The sequence below is a fragment of the Leucoraja erinacea genome, chromosome 10 (genome assembly GCF_028641065.1).
Source record: "Leucoraja erinacea ecotype New England chromosome 10, Leri_hhj_1, whole genome shotgun sequence".
Taxonomy (NCBI): domain Eukaryota; kingdom Metazoa; phylum Chordata; class Chondrichthyes; order Rajiformes; family Rajidae; genus Leucoraja; species Leucoraja erinaceus.
In genome coordinates this window covers 47,671,539-47,693,582 of record NC_073386.1, presented here as the reverse complement: position 1 = coordinate 47,693,582, position 22,044 = coordinate 47,671,539, and the positions used below count along the sequence as shown (strand labels likewise).

Genomic DNA, 22,044 nt, shown 5'->3' with positions numbered 1-22,044 from the left:
GGTAGTAGGAATTTAAGGATTTGCGGGAATGACATGAGCGAGGCCGGCGAATGGCACGAGAGATGTGTTTAGACGGAGAGCACCGCCAGAAGTGAGCGGGCCAGCAGAAGGCGCTGAGATGCTGGCCGCTCGCAGCCACCCGAGCTACTTCCCTAACCAGCCACTTTGCAGTGGCTCCGCACCGGAGCGCCGAGTGAGTTGCTGGCATGATCCACTGCCCCCTCCCTCTCAACGTTCCTGCCCGTGCAGACCCAGGCCAGACTCCCCACAAGCTGTGAAAGGAACTCCCCCCCCCCCCCCTCCCCCCCCCCCCCCCCGCGCGGCACTGTCCTTTTACAGCCGCTTCCCACTTCACAGCCGCTTCCCGTCAGCTGCCAGCAATGAGGGATAGACTTCGCTATCTTTCTTGGCTAACAACCTAACCTTCGGCCTCCAAGACGCTGGTAAATATTCGTGCCTTATTTTTGCGTTAAAAATAGCGTCTTACGGTACACGTATGAAATATGCATTATGTAAGCAGAGACATATTTTCAAAGCAAATAACTGGCAAGCAGGTTTAGAACAAAAACTACCTTCATGGCATCTTCTAATTTGGCTGAGAGATTTGCCACCGCTTTTTGCACACGTTCATATTCTTCGCGTTGACGCTTCAGAAGCGGAGCCTTCATCTCTACTTCTTTCACAATTTCATCCAAATACTTATTCACTCTCTTATTTTCCTGTCTCGCTAATAGCAGCTGATCTTGGGCTTCAACATATCCATTATATAACTGCAAAGACATTAAGTATTTAATTTCATCCAAATTACATTTGTGCATACAGTGTATTCTAATTCCAAAGAATTTGTGTTTAGCAAAACCTCACGGCTCTTATGTCACAAATCGATAAACAACACGGCATGCATTTACTGATGTGAATTTTAGTTACAGGTTTTCAGCATTATTAACGTGACTAATCAGTGGAAATAATGATGGAAATAATCCGTGGAAATAGCAATAAAAAGCTGTTACGGCTTCTCAACACAAAGATGTTCTGATGGATCTTAACCACTTATTTACCAGATTGCTTCTCTTGCAAATTGGTAGCAAGACAAATTGTAAAGATACAAGAAAAAGGTCAGTCATGAACTGAAAATGTTAGTTTCTTATTTGTGATATTCCAACCCTTTGAAAATGCACCTACACTTTAGCAGTGAAGTAAACACCAATGTACCTCTGTGAGCTTCATCCCAGGTTTCACAATCTTGGCAACAGCAGCTGCAGTAGGTGACATTGCTGCAAGCTCCTCTTCTGATAGAGTGGCAGCTCCTACCATATAAAACACATTGTCAGATGTCACAAAACATTTTTACTCTTACTGAATAAGCTTCAGTATCAAACTAATAAGGCACCTTTATGCTTGGTTGTTGTAAGAAGATGGTTCGCATTTTCCAATTCTTTTTCAAGTTTCATGATCTTTTCATGCTGATCAGCAGCTGCTTTGGTTTTAGAGGTCTCTGTCTCACTCAGCCGATCTTCAGTTAATTTATGAGCTGAAACAAATGACAATCGACATAATTTTACAAGCACCTCAAACCATGTACAAAAATCAACATAAAACGCAGCAGAATGTTTGAGGTTAACATACCTTCATTTGCCTGTTTCAATAGACTGTGAAGCTCCTCGACAGCTCTGCTGAGTTCCGTTGCTTTAGTTTCAGAGTCATCAGCTGAACCCTGCAAACATTCAAGGCTTGGTATTTGTACCGTACAACATTCGTACGTGGTTGATTTAAAAACCCAAACACAAGCAGACAAAAAAGGCAATCCATGAAGGCAGACAACATAGTTAAAACATGATATATTCAGATTCAGCACACATTAAAGGAGAGGATATTGTCAAAATGTAAGTAAAATAAATTAAAATAATGACATGAAAATATTTGATGGCGATTGTAAAAAAGCTGCCAATGTTAAAAACAGATAAACCGTCAATCGCAAAAGGGATCCATCTTTGGTGGCCATTGTGAAAAATGCAGGACCATGAATAGTATTTAAAAAGACAGAACGTTCCTTTTGTCAGGGAGATGTGATGGCATTTTGTCATGGCATTTGGGATTACCACGTTAAAGTGGTTATCAAAATTATTATCCAGGCAATAAAAAGGTTAACATATGCCTGGAACTCACAGTGATATTTTAAAATGGTATGGAGGAACAGACAGTGGCACTCCCTAGGGGGTTAGATCTACTGCAACTTTTGAATTACATCAAAGTCAAATGTAAAATTTTACAATTTCTGACAACAAAAGGTGGTATAAACTAAATGCAGGAATGCATTAGCTTCAAGATACCATTTAAGTTGATGGAATGCATACATTTAAGTTAATATCGAGAATTAGGAAGTTAGACATGATAAAATGATAGACAACGTAGGGATAAAGACCTGTGCTATAACCATTTGGGATAGAGATCTCCCTTACAGAATTAACAAATCATTATGCAAAAATCTGAAATAGGGAATAACATTTGCACGTGAGAAGGGAAAAAATAAGCATAAAATGTGAAAGAAACGGATGTTGATTATGGATATGATGCCATCGATCAATTTGCAGCCAAGGCCCTCCTTGCCATCCCCTCTCCTGTCTGACAGCATGTGAACAGATGCCTCAAAGTGCAGCACTGCCATGGTCTTCATCTGCAAGACATTTTCACCACAGTGCTGCATGGCAGGGAGCTGCAGTAATCATGGCCAATTCTCACATCAGCTCTTTAAAGAAACCCCTCCGACCCGACTTCCATTGAATCATATCACTTTAACCCATTACCCCCATTTAACACAAATATCACCCATTAACCTCAAATCACATCCCTTTCCCTGATACACCCGCTTACAAAGCCTTGCACATAAGAAAATATGCCTCACAAATGAAGAACATGCCAGAGGTAGACAGTTCAATCCAGAACTACTCTTATTTCGCAAGAAAATCCACATAATTTATGCAAACGAACAACATTAATAAAATGTAGAACAAATACCTTGTACAAATTGGACAGCTTCACGTGTGCATTCAATTCATTTCTAAATCTCTCTTCCATGGTTGCTGACTGTTCCTTGGACTAATTGTGAAAAAATACATATAATTATTGAAGGCTGTACAAATCTAGACAGGTCCCATATGCATCAAGGCTTACAAATTGATTTTAGTAAAATACCTGACACCAAACGGTTTAATTTTTTTAACTTGCTGCCAAGTCGTACACAAACTAATGTGGTGAATTACCAGTATAACAGCACATTTGAAAACAGTAAGAAAAAAAGAAACACAATTGAGAAATTAGCAACAGGTGACTATGTTAATGTACACAGTCACAAGTGGGTTGAGGCCATACACTCTATTTTGGAATATTATCTGATGCCCATTCAATGATAGTGAACAGAATACGAACCTCCTTCAACTTATTCATTAAATCCTCAACTTGTTCCTCAAAGTTTTCCTTAGCTGACTTTAAAGTACGAATTTGCTCTTCCAGGCTGCAAACCTGTAAAGCATTGCAGTCAAAATGAATAACACTGTAACTCAGTAGGAAAGAATCAAACTCAAATGCTTTCAGGAAGGCTTCACAGGCAAGGGTAAATAAACAAGCTCATTCAGCAGCAGACACCCTTCAAGTCATAGCCCTGGAACTGAGCAAAATTTGAGTTGTATATTATTTGAATTTCAAGTTTTTTTAAATTGTATTCACCAAGCACAAGGGACATTACCTCATCCTTTTTGTTCTCCAAATTACATCGGAGTTCGAGAATTTCATTGCTTTTTTCTCGACGAAGTCCTAGCAGCTCATCAGTTTTTGTTTTTAATTCTGTATTCAACCAACTGTTTTGACTCATTAATAATTCCTTTTCTTGCTCTAGACGTTTCTCACGATACTGCAAACAAAGAGAAACAAGTTTAGTAACAAGAGAATCAAAAAAAAGTTTTTATTCATTTTCAAGATATGGGTGTTACTGGCAAGGATAGCAATGATTACCCACCGCTAATTGCCCTTAAGAACTCCGATTAGTGAAGGTATTTCCACTGTGTTTGCAGGTGGAGAGCACTTTAGACCTAGCAATAATGAACATCCAAATCTTGAAATAGAACTTGCTCTCCGATGCATTTGCTACTTATCTTCCCTTAAAGAAGGTTACATGTTTGGGATGTGTTATCAGATTATTCAGTAGAATATTTAGGCAGTGGGTACGATATAAATCAAACAGCCTGCTTTAATCCAGATGGAGCGAGTGGAGAATATTTTATCACATTCCTGACGTGGAAATATTGCACCTTTGTGCTGGCAAGAGGTGAATCACTTGCTACATGAAACCCAGTCTCTGACCTTTTCTTGGAACCATTGTATTTAATTTTGATGCTCCAGCCAGAAGAAACAGCTTCTCACCATTTACTTGTGAATGTCTTTCAAAATCTTACATGTTTCATTGTTAACTCCAGTAAATGAAGCCAAAACTATTCCATTTCATAAAACTCAATTTCATTCCAGGAATCTCATCTTGTGAATTACTGGTACAATCAACCGTCATTGCCCATATACTCACAAGATCAAAAACCACCTTCAAAACGTTCAAACATATCTATGAATATGTGCATGAGCCCAATAATATGTCCACGATATGAGGAAGATTGAATGAACGTTATTGACTTGTGAAGAATATTGATTCTGCAGTGGTGGCTGTTTATGTTAAGTTCTGTTGTGCTCTTTTGGATTGTATGGCTGCATGGTAACTCATTTCACTGTACCTTAGTTGGTTCATGTGACAAATAAAAGTGAACTTGAAGCGACCAACTTGTCCACTCTGACCCAATATGACCCATCCAAGCTAGTCCCACTTCCATGTGCCCGACCAAAAACCCCTCTTATCCTTTCCATATACCGTGTCCAAATGTCTTTTAACTGTTGTTACTAAACCTACCGTAACTACTTCCTCCATCAGCCCATTCCAAATACCTACCACACTCTGTGTGAGAATGTTGCCCTTCACCACCCTAAACCTACGACTACTTTCAGAGAACAATGTATTTACATCCCTACATCCCTTTGCTCTACAACACTCCCCAAGGCTGGTGGCTTCACCATCAAGATCTTGTTTTGATTTAACTTCCTAAAGTGAAACCTCACACTTACCCAAATTATAATCTCTATTTGCCCCCCCCCCCCTTCCTACCCTGAATCTTCCAGCCTACTCTACCATGCCAAATCTTATCAAATGGCAAATCTTATCATATGGACTACGTCTCTGGCCCTACCCTTATCAACCTTCTCGGTTAATTCAAAAATCTCAGATACACGAGACTCAATTTTCCGCACACAAATCCCAAGTTAACTGACGCATATTCCAATGCATGAAGATTTTATTCATTGGAAATCCTTTCCAGTAACTTGCCTGACATAGATGTTAGCCTTATGGTTTATAATTCCCACATTTTGCTATGAAGCCCTTCTTAAATAGAGGAGCATTAGCCACCCTCCTTAAATCAAAGCACATTTGCTGCCCTCCAGTTTTCCAGCACCCTACCTGCATCTAACAATTGTAAATTCATCTATCTCAGTCAAAGTACCTACGATTTCTTCCTTCACACAGTGTACTTAGACATACCTGATCAGGCCCCAGATATATCTACCTTCCTACATTTTAAATTAATAGGTTTTATTCATTGAGGACCTCCCATCCCTGAGGCTCCACAGAAATGGAAATGTCTCTCTTTGGTTTATGTGTGGTCCTAACTGTACAATTGCAGTTGTACAGGGCCCTGGTGAGACCGCAACTGGAGTATTGTGGTTTCCTAATTTGAGGAAGGACATTCTTGCTATTGAGGGAGTGCAGCGAAGGTTCAACAGGTTAATTCCCGGGATGGCAGGACTGGCATATGATGAAAGAATGGGTCGACTGGACTTATATTCACTGAAACTTAGCAGGATGAGAGGGTATCTTATAGAAACGTATAAAATTCTTAATGGATTGGACAGGCTAGATGCGGGAATAATGTTCCCGATGTTGGGGGAGTCCAGAACCAGGGGTCACAGTTTAAGAATAAGGGGTAAGCCATTGAGGACTGAGATGAGGGAAAACGTTTTCACCCAGAGAATTGTGAATCAGTAGAAGGCAGTGGAGGCCAATTCACTGGATGGTTTTAGGAGTTGGATTTAGCTCTTAGGGCTAGAGGAATCAAGGGATATGGGAAAAAGCAGGAATTGGGTACTGATTTTAGATGATCAGCCATGATCGGTGCTGGCACGAAAGACCGAATGGCCTACCCCAGCACCTATTTTTCTATGTTTCTGTTTCTATCTCTCTCTAGTCTGAAGAAGGGTCTCAACCCAAAATGTCATCTCCAGAGATGCTGCCTGACCTGTTGACCTCCAGCACTGTGTAGTTTTCTTTCTCTTTTTACTTTTATGGATTCTCCTTAATCTTATCTATCAAAGCTACATGCCCCCTTTTTTCCCTTATGATTTTTTTTTTCTGAAGAATGCTCCTCAATCTATTCTCTCCTCCGTTTTGCGTTACTCATCACGTAACTTAAATGCACACAAAATCAAATGCTCAAGACTGTGGAATTTTGAAAGAACCGTAATAAATCATGGTTCGACAGCAATCATGGTTTATATTACGCAATTAAATATATTTAACCCCACTGAATTGGACAATTCTGCATTAAAAAAACAGGAATCACTAGCAAATAATTGAAAGGAAGTATTGTTCAGAACCACATGAATCAAAGGCTAAGGAAGAAACTATGGTTAATTATGATTTCATTATATATAAGAGATGGTCATAAAATAAAGTGTTCAAGTGCAGTTGAAAAATAGTATAAAATCAGCAATATTTCACCTGGTAGCCATCGACAGATTGCAGCTCACCTTAATAGAAACTTCTGATACTTGAAGTTCATCGAGTTTTAATTGAAGGTCTATCTTTGCTGAATGCGCTTCCACAAGTTTATCATTTAGACGTTTCAAATCCCCTATAGAAAAACAAAATGGGTCAAATTCATTACATTTCTTTACATTGTTTGGCCCAACTCACCCATGCCGAACAAGACAAGACATCCATCTAAGTAAGTCCCATTTGCCTGCATTTGGCCCATATCCCTCTAAACCTTTCCGATCTATTGCCTCAACTACCTCCTCTGGCAGGTCGTTCCACACACCCACCCATCTGGATGTGGAGAGGATGTTTCCACTAGTGGGAGAATCTAGGATTAGAGGTCATAGAATTAAAGGACCTTCTTTTAGGAAGGAGATTTTTATTTAGTCAGTGTGGTGAATCTGTGGAATTCTTTGCCACAGAAGGCTGCGGAGGCCGTTAGTGGATATTTTTAAGGCAGAGATAGATAGATTCTTGATTAGTACACATGTCCGAGGTTATGGGGAGAAGGCAGGAGAATGGGGTAAGGATGGAGAGGTAAATCAGCCATGATTGAATGGTGTAGTAGACATGATGGGCCGAATGGCCTAATTCTACGTCTATTCCTTACGATCTTATCTTCTGCATGAAAATGCTGCTCCCCCGAGTTAAATTTTTTCGCTCTCACCTTAAACTTTTGTCCTCTGGTCCTAGCCTGCCCAACCTTTACCTTTCGTAAATCATCTCTGCACTCTTTCCAGCTTGATGATATACTTTCTGTTAGCAGGGTGATCAAAACAAAACAATACTCCAAATCCAGCCTCATCAACATCTTTTACAACAGTAACATAATGTTCCTACTTCCATACTCAATAACCTGACAGATAAGGCCAATGTACCAAAAGCCTTGTTTACCATTTTACCCATCTATGACAACACGTTCAGGGTACTATGCATCTCGGGAAAATCCTTCTCTTTGACCTGTCACTACGCAAGGTTGTCACCCGTTTTAAAAATCATCCATTGCCCAACCACTTGCTGTCCATCAGGGGTACTGACCGCCCAACCACCAACAGTACTGATGCCTCAGGAAGGCAGTTAATATCATAGATAACACACCATGGCAATACTCTCTTCTCACTGCTACCACCGGGAATATGTTACAGAAGCCTGCGAATCATCACCTCAATGTTCAAGAACTGCTTCTTCGCATCGACCCTGCAAAATCCTACACACAACTCTACCTCAGCACCAAACCACTATGGGCACTCCACTATTGCTGCTGCTCTACATACTTTAATTCTTTTCACTACTGTGTTCCAGGTTACTGGTGAGCTTAGATATATATCAATTTTTGAATGACCCATTGTTCTTTGTTCAATTTTTGTCCTTTACCCAGCCATTTTGAATGGCAACTTAACACTATATCCAAATCCTTATCCAACAATATTTTCTGTTGCATCCCATCACAATCTTCTGTGCCCAATGGCACGCACCACATCACCCTCCCCATTTCCCTTCAGTTTCCATCACTCAGTTATGAACATTTTTGAAAATCATTGTCAAATACCTTACCCATTCATAAAACTATGGTAACATCGCCCAATATGAAATTACAAATTCATGGTATTGATAGTACCCAATGATTATAGCCTTTTGTAAATAACTATGATCAGCCCATTGTTTCCTCAATTTCTTCAATAACAGTGATATGTTTTACAATCTTACGGTTTTATCCAAGAACCTTGGAAATTCAGAATCAAAAAAGCATCCATCGTCTCTTATTACCCAACGATGTCGGACAATTTTGCACAACAAAGGAATCTAGAAGGCACATCAGGCGCACAATATCTTTTCATTCATCCAGCCTCAGTGAATCAACTGCACTTGTCATACATTTCCCTGCCTACACCGGATTGATGCAAAGCTCCAAGTGCTGTAAAATGGTAAACCCCGTCTCCTGTAATCCTTTATCAGTCTATTAGACCCACATTCACCATCTCACCAGCTGTTAAAACTGTTGTCAAAAAGTATGTGGTGTCACAGATAGCTTTTGGCCTTCATCGGCCAGAGAATTAAGTAAAGAAGTATGGATGTTATATTACAGTTGTACTAATATTAGTGAGTAGAGTATTGTGTTTGGTCACCCTGTTATAGGAAAGTTGCCATTAAGTTAGAAAGAGTGCAGGGAAGATTTACAAGGGTCTACCAGGATTCAAGGGCCCCAAGGTGCAGGGAGAGATTGGGCAGGCTAGAACGGGGTGATCTTAGATGGCATTAGAAAGCCTTCTTTGAATTAATTTTCCTGCAGAAGTTTAAGTTCTCAATTTTTGTTTGGGAATGTACAAAATATATAATATAATATTTTCTGGTCTATACATTTAAAGCAATCAAAGTAAACTTCCCTGAGCAAATGCATCTCTCTCACCATCAATGGAATTTGTTTTGTACAAGATTCTAGTTTCTGACCTAATGTTGCAAAGGAAGCCATATTAAATTTCACACCACCTAATCCTTTTTTCCAATGCTCCACCACTAAATTACTCACTAACCCCATATTGCCACAAAAGACAAAGTCTGGAACAAACTGACACAAGATCAATGCTCCAAGAAATTGTCCCAAAAAGTAGATGAAATTGTAGTTGGACCAAATTGATTTGTACACTCTTGCTAAAAAACCCTCCCCATGTTACCTTTGCTAGTAAACACGTGTTATTTTGTTATTATTACTCTTTACAAATGCCTTTTTTTAATGGGGGAGGGGGGCAGAAATCATTCAAACATAATTTTTGCTGCCCCTGATGGTAACAAGATCATTCTTCACGACCACCCGTATGTCATGCATATTATCCAAGATTCTATTCCCATCTCCTTTTCAGCTTTAACATCACTATAACAAAACTTGTTTTCAGACACACGTGAAGATCACAGCTTTGAAGCGGCAAAAGGTACATACAATGGTAGGAGGTAAACGTCATTGGCAAATTACTTTGCACATCACACATTATTAGAAATATGTGAAAACTTATGTTAAGGTATAAGGTATCTTTAAGGGCTGTTGCAATTAGGTACTAAATTTTAATGAAGTTACTCAACATACCATTCAAATGTTCCACTTCCTGTAATCTACGTTCAAGTGTTCTCACTAGCTCTCGTTTTTCATTATCTAATTCATTTTTTGCACGAGAAAGCTGGCTCTGTATTGAAATGAAATGAAAATTAAACATGATACTTATTTATATTTTCCAGGAAAGACAATGGTTCAAGCCACCAATAGCAACTTACTACAAGCAGTGATAATAATGGACCATAGATGGGATTCGCAATCCTACATCAACCACTGATCCCTTCCCACTGTTATCAGACTGCTGAACAAGTATTTCCAGAAGATAGAGTGTAGACCTGATTTTTCAACCCACCTGATTGCAGATCATGCATTTTCCTGTAAGGTTAAAATGCTGTAACACTATATTCTTCAGTATTTTTCTCCTTACACTCACTAACGGTTGTACTTGCGAATTGCCAGATTGCACACATGTGTAGTATAATTTTGATTCGATGGCACGCAACAAAACTTTTCACTGTATCTCGTCACCACACCTGGAATATTGTGTACAGTTTTGGTCTCCTAATCTGAGGAAAGACATTCTTGCCATAGAGGGAGTATAGAGAAGGTTCACCCAGACTGATTCCTGGGATGTCAGGACTTTCATATGAAGAAAGACTGGATAGACTCGGCTTGTACGCGCTAGAATTTGGAAGATTGAGGGGGGATCTTATAGAAACGTACAAAATTCTTAAGGGGTTGGACAGACTAGATGCACGAAGATTGTTCCTGATGTTGGGGAAGTCCAGAACAAGGGGTCACAGTTTAAGGATAAGGGGGAAATCTTTTAGGACCGAGATGAGAAAAACATTTTTCACACAGAGAGTGGTGAATCTCTGGAATTCTCTGGCACAGAAGGTAGTTGAGGCCAGTTCATTGTCTATATTTAACAGGGTTAGATGTGGCCCTTGTGGCTAAAGGCATCAGAGGGTATGGAGAGAAGGCAGGTACAGGATACCTAGTTGGATGATCAGCCATGATCATATTGAATGGCGGTGCAGGCTCAAATGTCCGAATGGCCTACTCCTGCACCTATTTTCTATGTTTCTATGTTACACATGATAATAATCAACTAATACCAATTCCTCTAAATGCTCCAAACACCTTGTAATGAAAGTCAACACCCCATTCAACTTGCTACAAGTGCTACACTTGCATGTTACATTTCTGTTACTTATTCCCTCTGATTCATGGAACACTGAAGAGCTCATCTCTGCCGACAATGTAAATCTTACCAATCCTATATCTGCAGGCCCATGATCCAGATCCCTCTATCCCAACCTTTTCATCTGTCTTTATTGTTCTCATCTCTGTTTCTGCACGGGTTGAGGGCACGGGTAGATGGAGTGATGAAGACAGTAGAAAAAAAGGAATTGCACATACTGATTTACCAAGGAAAGACTCAAAATACTGGAGTAACTCCAGCGGGTCAGGCAGCATCCCTAGAGACAGTGTTGGCATACTTCCCTTCAGCAATCAATGTATCGAGTACAGGGGTTGGGACACTTGTACAAGTCTTTGGTAAGACGGCACTTGGTGTATCGTGTGCATTTTTGGTCACCCAGTTATAGGATAGATGTCATTTAGCTAAAAAGGAGGCAGCAAAGAGTTACAAGGGTGTTAGCGGAACTGAAGGGCTTGAGTTATAGGAAGAGGCTGGATTGGATGAGAATATTTTTTTTCCCTAGAGCATAGGGGATTGAGGTATATAAAATCATGAGAAGTGTTGACAAGGTGATGATCACAATCTAGTTCCCAGAGTAAGTACATTTAAAACTACAATCAAATAGAATCAAGATTAAATAGGATTTACGAGATCCAAGAGGCAACTTTCGCCACACAGTAGATGGCAGATATAGGGAACGAGCTACCAGATGAAGCTGTGGAGGCGGGCACCATTACAATGTATATAAGACATTGAACAGGTACATGGATAGAAAAGATTTATTAATATGGGCCATAAACCGGGCCAGCTGAGACAAACATCTTAATTAGCAAAGATGAGTCGGGCTGAAAGTTCCATTTCCATGCCATTTAACTATCACTTTATAACCTGCCCTAGGAATGCAGGTCCTCTCTTCCTGCATGTCATGCAATATGGACTACAACTTTTGGTTACTACATTCTCTGGTTAGATGAAGAGCTTTTCCTCCATTTCATTCCATCAACATTTATTGAAAAATCAATACAACGTTGGATTTACTCAAAATTTGTGGAGGTAAAATGCAACATCTGTGGAGATAAGGAGAGTTGGGCAAGGTGGCAAATGCCAAGGATAAGTAAAATACTGTATTTCACATTGCATACCTCTGTATTCATTAGTTTGTCCTTCGCAGATTCTAGGTCCTTATTTTTGCCCTTAGTATCTTTTAATTGATCATCTGTGAAGAACAAATCAAGAAGAAAATGTATGGACTCATCTGACCCAGTACCGTTAGAAATTAACCCATCTTAAAACTTTTGAACTTTTGCAGTAGTACTTACTAAGTGTAGAAAGTTCCTCACGCAATTTCTGACATTCTTGAGTCTCTGATACTAACTTTTCCTGTGTCTGGGTCAGTCGTTTTTCCACTTCAAAGTACTGTTGCTCTGAAATGTTATAAAAATGCTTTTAATTTTTATAACATTTTAACATGCTTTCTATGCACTGATATTTGTACACAATATGCAAATATATTATCCAACCGAAGTTTACACAAAAAGACACCAGAATTAATAAATTATTTATCAAGTAACTTGTTTCAAATTCCAAATAATTAAACATAAAAGAGTGCAGTGTGATTAGAAGATATACAAGTTCTTTCAATCTGAAACATAACATGTTTACAAAAACCCAGTCAATAGAATCAACAAAAGGTTTCATTATCTCATGCCAATGGGTAATAAACATAAAGCAATAGTAATTCCAGGTCCACCTCCAAGAGAAGTCCAATGTTACCCAAACCGGCCGTACAAGCAGACGACTAGAGACATCGGCCGACAAAGTCGACCCAGTCCAAGGCGGACCTCCAGAGCCTCAACCACAGGGGGTAAATTTGACCCAACCAATCGTCCACCAAAGTTCAGACGAGGTAAATTGGCCATGCCACCCCATCTAGATGCTACATTTACAAGGGGACTTCCGGGGGGGGGGGGGGGGGGTTGAGGATTCAAGTACACTGTCGTAATTTCGCCCAGATTATGAGACGCCGCTCCACTCGTTGCTTGAAAATCGGTGGGTGGACCTATACATGATTTTTCATTTCAAACATCCCTGGGCCAGGAAAGCATTCATATAATCTATTTCCCAAGTATTTGATAAGGCTTGGAGCATCTGATTTGTGGCTTGGAGAATCCAACTTGGCTTGGGGAATCCAACTTGGCTTGAGGAAACCAACTAACCTAGTCCATTTCCATTGAGTTAGAAGTTAACTATGTTGGCCTAAAAACAGTAACCATAATAGACTATTGCTGGATAAGAATGCTAGGTTTCCTTTCACTAAGGTGATGAAGAGTAAAATATTCAGACTTTACAACCGTCCACCAATTCATCACCTCTGTAAACTGTACACAGTTCAATAATAAAATTAGAAGCACCTTAATGCACGTTATATGGAACAGAAGCCTTCTGCAATTTACAACTTTGAGATTACTGACATAACATACCTCCTGCATTCCCTCAGGACATTGCAAAGTATTTCACAGGTTAACAATAACTTCAGGAAAAATAATTTTATGGCAGAAAATTTGTGAACTAATTTTTGAATACTGACCCACAATTGTCTTTATGATCAACATTTAGAAAATCTAGATGGTTGCTATTGGTTTAGGCATTCAAATTTGTCTTACATTGGAAGAGGTCCTGCTGTTTGAAAATGAGCCATTTGATTAGTGATACAGCCAACATGTGCAACCAAAAATGTTGCTGTAAAATGTTTGACCAAAACAATGCAGTATTATTATGATGCATAAGCCTCCATTATGTGCTCACATCCTGTGGGCATTACCAAACTCAAGGGTTGACTAAGGTGAACCTGTTGCTAGTGAGCTTAACTTATGCTCATAAAAGGCTGAGAAAAACTTATATAATGCAGATTTTCTTCAAACTATTTTGCATGGATTCAAATAAGATCTTTTTGTCCAGTGCGAAGTACCAAAGCTTATATAAAAAAGCATGCAAAAGGGACATTTCCAGAAATAATCACAATCACAGAAAACATTAAAAAATATTTGGTAATCTACAGGTAGATATATAGCAATGTAATATAAACCTAGATCACAATCTGGAATTTGGAAAAATTGTACCATGCCAATGATAATCTTAGAATATTGGATTGTTGTAAAAATTCCATGTGTTTCATCAGGAGAGGACATCTATCATTCAAGCCTCATTCAGACACACAACACATAGCTAATTTGAAAATGCTAATGTCCCACAGGAACAGCACAAAGTTTTCACCACCACCTTCAAAAGACCACATAGGACAGGATGAGCAATAAATGAAGTTCCTGTTAATCCTCGTTATGATACCCAAATCACCACCACGTTCCTCCCCGTTCGAGAAAAGCAAAAAAGTTTCCATTTATGACATTGCGTACAAATGTCAAAAGATGCAACCAATCTAAATCTTAATCAATGCAGATGATCATGCTCAATCCCCCCCCCCCCCCCCCCCCCCCCCGAGAAGTTGTAAGATCTTTTTGAGGTTGTGGCTCAAGAGTGGAATTATGACAACTTTCCAAAATCTTCAAATTACCACGTGACAATTTCATTTTCCTATTGAGGTGGTATGCTGTGGCATCTAATCCAGACTAAACTCCATCAGTCATTTCACTGCCTAGATTTCCGATCATCTATATTCTGTTGCATTTTTTAAACAATCTTCCTCGCTTTCCGCAACTCCAACCAATTATTGTGGCACCTGCAAATGTATTGATCAGACCACCGTCATTTTAATCCAGATTATCACAAGAGGTCCCAGCACTGATCGCTGTGAAACACTACTGGTCCCACCCTCCAGTCAGAGAAACACATCTCTGCCACAATTCTCTGTTCTTTATGACCAAGCCAATTTTGCATCTCACTTACTAACTCAGTGGACCCCATCTGACATAATTTTCTGAATCAGCCAATCATTAGGGACCTTGTCAAATGCTTTACTAATGCCCATGTAGACAACGTCCATTGCCCTACTAACCTCAATCATCTCCATCACCCCCTTTAAAAAAGAAAATTGACAGACAGGACCTCTCCCATGCACATGATCGCATTGATTTTCCCTGACATGTCCATGCTTCCCCCAAATACAAGTAAATCCTGTCCCTCAGAATCTTCTTCATTAATTTCCCCACCAATGATGCAAGGCTCACTGGCCTATAACTCCTACATGTCAGAAGTGAATTTATTCCAAAACATCTGCTCCCAATCTAATCTCTCTAGTGTCTGTCCAATACTGTTGCAATGATGCTCAGTACTGATGCCCTGCAAAGATGTGTTCTCATCCCCTTGCTATAATTATTGTACACTCACAATTATATAGTCAAGTTCTGTCATCACAGCGGGCCAGATTTCAAACAATGACAAGCTGGAGAACAGGAATGGGGCGGTGTCAAGACAACAAACATTCCCTCAATATCAGCTAAATGAAGGAGCTAGTCAATGATTTCAGAATGCAGTGGCCTACATGCCCTGGGTCTGCAACAATGGTGCTGAAGTGGAGATGGTTGGGAACTTCATGTTCCAAGGCAAAATATGCTGATCCAACCACACCGAAGCTATTTCAAGAAAGCACCCCAATGCCACCATTTCCTCAGAAGACTAAAGAAATTCAACATTTCTGCGATGATATTACTAATTTTGACACTCCAGAGAAAGCATCCTAAATTGAGAGCTTGAATGCATGCAACTCCAGATTCAAGTATAGCTTCTTCCAAGTTTTTGAACAGATTCATCATAAACCAAGATGTGTTCCTGATCTCCGAATAAACGTCATTGGGCTGTGGCACTTTTTATCTGTAGCTGTATCATTATATTCCGCAGCGTTTCCCCTCTCTCTTCCCACTACCTGTTGTACTTGTGCGGTTTGATTGTACTTGTGTATAGTGTGATTCACTTGGATAATACACATGCCAATAATAAACCAATACCAAACCAAAATATTCTGAAAAGTTTCAGAATTATGATCACTCACTCTATACTCACAACTATCTAGCTGTGAGAACTGTGCGAACGCCATCTTCCAGTTCGCCGACAATACCACCGTTGTGGGACAAATGACAGACTATGTCAGAGTATAAAAGGGGGGTCAATCGACTGACCAAATGGGGCCAGCACAACAAACCAAATAATTGATTGTGGACTTTCAAAGAGGAAGAATGAGAACGGACAATGGGGAGAATCAAAAGTTTCAGATCCCTGGACGTGCATATCTCTGAACATCTTTCCTGGACCCAGAACATTGATGCAATTATAAAGAAAGCCCATCAACACCGCTACTTCATGAGAAGGTTGCTGAGAGTTGGTATGTCAGAGAGTACTCTCTTGGAGTTCTACAGGCGCAAGGTACAGAGCATATTGATTGGTTACATCCCGGCCTGGTTCAACAACTTGAATGCTCAGGAGCAAAGCCGACTGCAAAAAGTGATTAACACTGCCATCAGGGATTCAGACTTCCCTACCTCGAAAAGGCATCATCAAAGACCCACACGACCCAGGACACACACTTCACTCCTATCATCAGGAAGATGATATCTGAGCCTGAAAACTAACGTGTAGGTTGAGGAACAGCTTCTTCCCTCCAGCCATCAAGTTATTAAACACTATAACCTCCAAATAAGCTTTGAACTACATAGACTTGGGAGCACTGGTTTTATCTTTTTTTGTACTGTTATTTTATGTTTGTTTTTATGTCTACCCATCTCTTATAGACATACACACTAAAACACACTCTCTCTCCTCAACATGATCAGCTGCTCACTCATTTTCCTGTACAATGTGTAATATGGCACTTTCACTCATGGGACGAACTTCAGCTTGATTCAAGAAACACTCCTGTATGCATCAAACAAATCACGTCACATCTAGTCCACTGGCACAAATTAAATCCCAATCAATATTGGGAAATTAAAATCACCCACAACTCAGTGTTCCAGTCCTCCAAGGTGTCTCTCTGAGTAAAGCTGCGACATTATCAGGATCCATAATAAACCTCACCTATTTTCCATCATATCTAAAACATCTAAACCTTGGAACTTTGAGCAGCTAGTCTTTCCTGTCTCTCAAGCAATTATCTGTAATGGCCTCAACACCAGTTCCACATATCAACCCAGGTCAAAGCTAATTTTGGTTGGCCTAGTGTGCGTTACAGAAATCTAAATCATCAAAGGAATAGTCACAGTCTCAAAATACTATGGTATCTAACACATCAATAAGTAATACCAATAGAAAAGGCAAAATCCTAAAATGATGGTGCATACTGACCTCACGTTACATACCACTAATAAACATTCCGAGTAGAAAGACACAGAGTAACTTGGCCTGGACATAAAGTGGGTAGGGGGCATGGGATAAAACAATGGAAAAACTAACCATGGAAAACAAAGAAAAGTTGCATCCAACATAATAGGATATCAAAATGCAAAGATCAGGAGGAACTCAACAGGTGAAACAGCATCTGTAGAGGGAATAGATAAACAACATTTCACGACAGTCCATCCTTCCAATCCGAAGCCTTGCCTGTCCATTCTCTCTACAGGTGTTCAAGAAGGAACTGCAGATGCTGGAAGATCGAAGGTACACAAAAATGTTGGAGAAACTCAGCGGGTGCAGCAGCATCTATGGAGCGAAGGAAATAGGTGGCGTTTCGGGCCGAAACCCTTCTTCAGACTCTACAGGTGTTGCCTGACCTACCCTACTGAGTTACTCGGTGTTGCTTGACCTACTGAGTTCCTCCAAAACTTTTTGTTTTGCTCAAGATTCCTGCATCCACAGTTCCGTACGTCTCCAAACCAACAAGCTATCAAACTAAAATTGTAACTTTTAGATACGTTCGCAAAATGCTCTAAATAAAAACATACGATATTAATACTCAAAGCAAGCAGCATCTATGGAGATAAAGGTAACGTTTCTAATCGTTGATTTGTCGGGGTTTTTTAAATAATCCTAGAGTTGATTAGAAATAAAAGGGGATCGTTTCTCGACAACTGAAGCGACTGAACATTGCATCTGACGACTGTGGAATAATCCAGGACAACCGCGCTGGTATTTTTGCGCACTTCCATACTTCACCTACCACTATCCACTTTCAATCGCTCGTACTTGGCCTTGACCGTATCAACGTCTACATCTTTGTCGGAGATGAGCTTCTCGAGCTTGGACACGACATTTTTGGGTATTTTGGCAAATTCAGCGCGATCAAGCAACTGCTGCAACACGGCCGCCGCCATGTTGCAATCTGCGCCCGCCGCAACGCGCCGCTCGCACACGTCACAGTCGGCGCTTGTGAAGCAGGCCTACGTAATCAGCGCGCGTCGCCCTCTGGGACTTATAAATAGCGGCGGCAAAGGCCGCTGCCCCCGCCCCGTCTCCCTGGCAACGCGGGCACTGACCCCGCCCCCCTGCCCCTGTCCATGGTCACCTCCCGTGGTCAGACTGGCCCTCAGGGGGGCGGCCATTGACGATCTAACGACCATGGACTACAACTCCCGGAAGCCACCGCGCTCTCACTTCCTCCCAGCACTGTCACTTCCGTGTTCAGGAAGGCGGAAGAACGCAGTGTGTGGGCTTCTTCAGTGTTGCTGCACATGGTCTCTTTAACTGAAATTCCAAATCAACTCAATGCCCCATCGGTTGAAGGCACGAATACTATAACACCTTATTCACCATCTTATCTACTTATGTCCCCACTTTCACAGACCCATGCACTTGCACCCCCAGTTGTTCTGTTCTATAACATTCCTCAGGAGCCTATCGTTCACTATGTATGCCTTGCCCCGGTTTCACTTCTCAAATCGCAATCACTTTTTACATGTTTTAATTAAATTCCATCTACAATCCTTTGCCTACTTTCCAGTTGATCAATATTCTTTTTTAAAGCTGAGACAACAACCTTCATCCCTGTCCACCGCATCACCAATGTTGGTGTCATCAAGTGATGGCATTCTAGTCCTTCCACAGCTGCTGAACATTCAGTCCAGTTTAGACGGAAAGTCCCTTTTCGTTATTTTGAAGGCCTTATCAAGGTCATATCTATCTTGAAGATAGACACAAAATGCTGGAGTAACTCAGAGCGACAGGCAGCATCTCTGGAGGGAAGGAAGGGGTGACGTTTCGTGTCGGGACCCTTCTTCAGACTGATGACTACATTGCTTTTCAGAGTGCCCTCCAGGAAGTTTCTAACCACTTACATAAGGCTCACTGGCCCACGGTTCCCTGGCATGTCCTAGGAGCCTTTTTAAATAAATGAAGAACATTAGCCACCTTCCAGTCTTCTGGCACCTCACCCATGACTAAGGAAGATTCACAAACCTCTGGCAGGGCCACTGAAATTTATTCTCCCTCTTCCTATTCTTGGATACACTTGGTCAGACCCTGGTGAACGTATCCACTTTTATGCACATCAAGGTTGCCAACATCGCCTCTTTGGTAATATTATGTTTAAGGACCTCACTATTTTCTCTAATTTCCCTAGCCCTTGTTTTTCCCCCCTTAATGTTTAACTGATTATATGAAGCCCTACCCATCTTCAATGCAGCCATCACAAACCTTAGGTCATCCAAAAGTCTACTGTTCATGAATTTGCTTGCTCTCTGGTCATTCAACTTTCATTAGGTGACTGCCCTAGCTTAACTCTAGGTTGTACAATGCCTCTATTTTGAAGGTCTCACTCTTGTTGTCAAATTGGTATGAATAATTAAGTATTAAACAGTTTATTCTTTTGAAATAGTGTTTGTTCCTCTCTCCTTTTCCATTAAAAATTCTCAGCATATTTTCTGGATGCCAGATCGCTGGCTAACGAGATTGACGAGCTAGCTGCACTAGTGAAGACCCAGAAGGAGTACCGTGAAAGCAATGTGCTGTGTTTCACGGGAAACAAGGCTCCACGAGGACATCCCTGAGTTCAACGCAAGTGTGGACTGTTCGGGCGGACAGGGACTGCAGTGAAAGTGGCAAGTGTAAAGGTGGGGGACTTACTATTCTCGTTAACAACAAATGGTGCATCCCTGATCATATCACAATTAAGGAGCGTATGTGTAGCCCGGATATTAAACTGATGGCTGTGGGTCTACGTCCATACTAAATTCCCAGAGAATTCTCACACAGCATTATGATGGTTGTTTACATTCCGTCCGTCAACTCTCTGCGCACGTGTGACGTCATCCACACAGTCACCACGAGACTCCAGACACAACACCTGAGAGCTTTCATCGCTATCATGGGGGACTTCAACCATGGCCTCTGCCCACCCCCACCCCTGTTCCCCGACAGTCCATTTATAGAGGCTTCCCCTCAATCCCCCTGGTCCACTTCCTCTGCCCTTTCTTTGCCGGGCCTGACCATCAAGACTCAGCAGGTGAGGACGAAGCAGAGCAAACTCCATCCAAGCAAAGCTACGGGTCCCGATGGTGTCAGCCCTAGGGTACTCAAGGCGTGTGTCGGTCAGTTGTGTGGAGTGCTACAGCATTTCTTCAACCTGAGCCTGGAGAGAGTTCCTGTGATGTGGAAGATCCTGCCTGTTTCCTGTACCAAAGAGGACACGTTCCAGCTCCTCCAATGACTACAGACCAGTGGCGCTGACTTTGCACATCATAAAGTACCTGGAGAGGCTGGTGCTCATTCACCTGCGACCCCTGGTTAAACCCCACCTGGACCCCCAGCATTTTGCTTACCAAGCAAGGATGGGGGTTGAGGACGCCATCAACCACCTGCCCCATCGTTCCTATGCTCACCTGGATAAGCCGAGAAGCATTGTGAGAGCCCATGTTTTTTTTTACTTCTATAGTGCTTTTAACACCATCCGGCCTGCGTGGCTAGGGAGCAAACTGATGAAGATGCAGGTGGATGCGCCATTGGTGTCCTGGATAACCAACTACCCGACTGGACGACCACAATATGTCAGGCTACAGAAGTCAGCAAAACAAGGGCCCCACAGGGGACTGTCCTCTCTCCCTTCCTGTTCACCATCTACACCTCAGACTTCAGATATAACTCTGCCTCCTGCCACCAGCAGAAGTTTTCAGATTAATCTGCAATTGCGGGCTGCATCAGTGCAGGGAGGGAAGCTGAATACAGAGGTGTATTCAGTGGTGTGGGCTGAATCATCTGCAGTTCAACACCGACAAGACTAAGGAGTTGGAGAGGAACACCCCTGTCCCCATGTCACCATCAATGTGCTGAGCCCTAAGCCTCCTTTCCCTTGCTGCACCCTACCAAAAATGTCTGTATGCCTGAGCTGCGTGTGCTTCTTCTACTGCCAGCTTTGAGTTCCACTTCTCCCTCTAGTTACAGTTGACACCAGATTACTAACCAAGGTATCCTTACTCCCTGATAATTGCAACTCTAGCCTCACTTTAGCACACTTAATCTCCTCTGTTAGGCCTGACAATGGTAAATGGAGAATACCTTTTCCATATAAAGCCACATTACTAAGACACCATGGAACTCCTAACCATGTTCTAATCTATGAACTAACCAATCTCTCTAACTTTTCCACCTTAGAAATTGGCACCTCATATACTATCAATGCCACATCAACCTGGGGAATAGCCTAAACTGCAAACACCACAACAACTTGCCTGGAAGCCCTGACTTCGCTATCCTTTCTAACTTGTCAGTAACATCCCTTCTAAATTGCTGAACCAGTTCAGTGTCATCCAACTTCCTGTTATACAACCTACCCAAACTTTTAACTGGTTTCTCCATTATAGACGGGATTTCTTCGTCATCTGCATTATACCTTTTCTCTACTACCTTTCCTCTTACCAAAGAAATACTCTGTGACTTACTCGGCTTAATCTTCAACCTAGCCCATTTAAGATTATCATTTATCTTCTCTAACATCCTTCTTGTACAAGCTAC

The 22,044-nt window shown here is 41.3% G+C and overlaps 1 protein-coding gene across 3 annotated transcripts in view; it reads right to left on the bottom strand.

Moving 5' to 3' along the window:
- Window positions 1-18,489, bottom strand: part of tprb (translocated promoter region b, nuclear basket protein) — a 67,092-nt gene extending 48,603 nt beyond the window's left edge. For 2 of the 3 annotated variants that reach the window (XM_055642157.1, XM_055642156.1), the window contains exons 1-12: window positions 18,260-18,489; window positions 12,474-12,578; window positions 12,297-12,370; window positions 9,984-10,080; window positions 6,898-7,001; window positions 3,743-3,907; window positions 3,427-3,519; window positions 3,016-3,096; window positions 1,627-1,714; window positions 1,391-1,531; window positions 1,213-1,307; window positions 573-770 (exon numbers count right to left, since the gene is read on the bottom strand). In XM_055642157.1, coding sequence (XP_055498132.1) covers window positions 573-770; window positions 1,213-1,307; window positions 1,391-1,531; window positions 1,627-1,714; window positions 3,016-3,096; window positions 3,427-3,519; window positions 3,743-3,907; window positions 6,898-7,001; window positions 9,984-10,080; window positions 12,297-12,370; window positions 12,474-12,578; window positions 18,260-18,413 — 1,395 coding nt within the window. In that variant the 5' untranslated portion in view covers window positions 18,414-18,489. The remainder of the gene's footprint in view (window positions 1-572; window positions 771-1,212; window positions 1,308-1,390; window positions 1,532-1,626; window positions 1,715-3,015; window positions 3,097-3,426; window positions 3,520-3,742; window positions 3,908-6,897; window positions 7,002-9,983; window positions 10,081-12,296; window positions 12,371-12,473; window positions 12,579-18,259) is intronic. The other variant, XM_055642155.1, reaches the window with a different exon arrangement.
- Window positions 18,490-22,044: the final 3,555 nt, after the last annotated feature.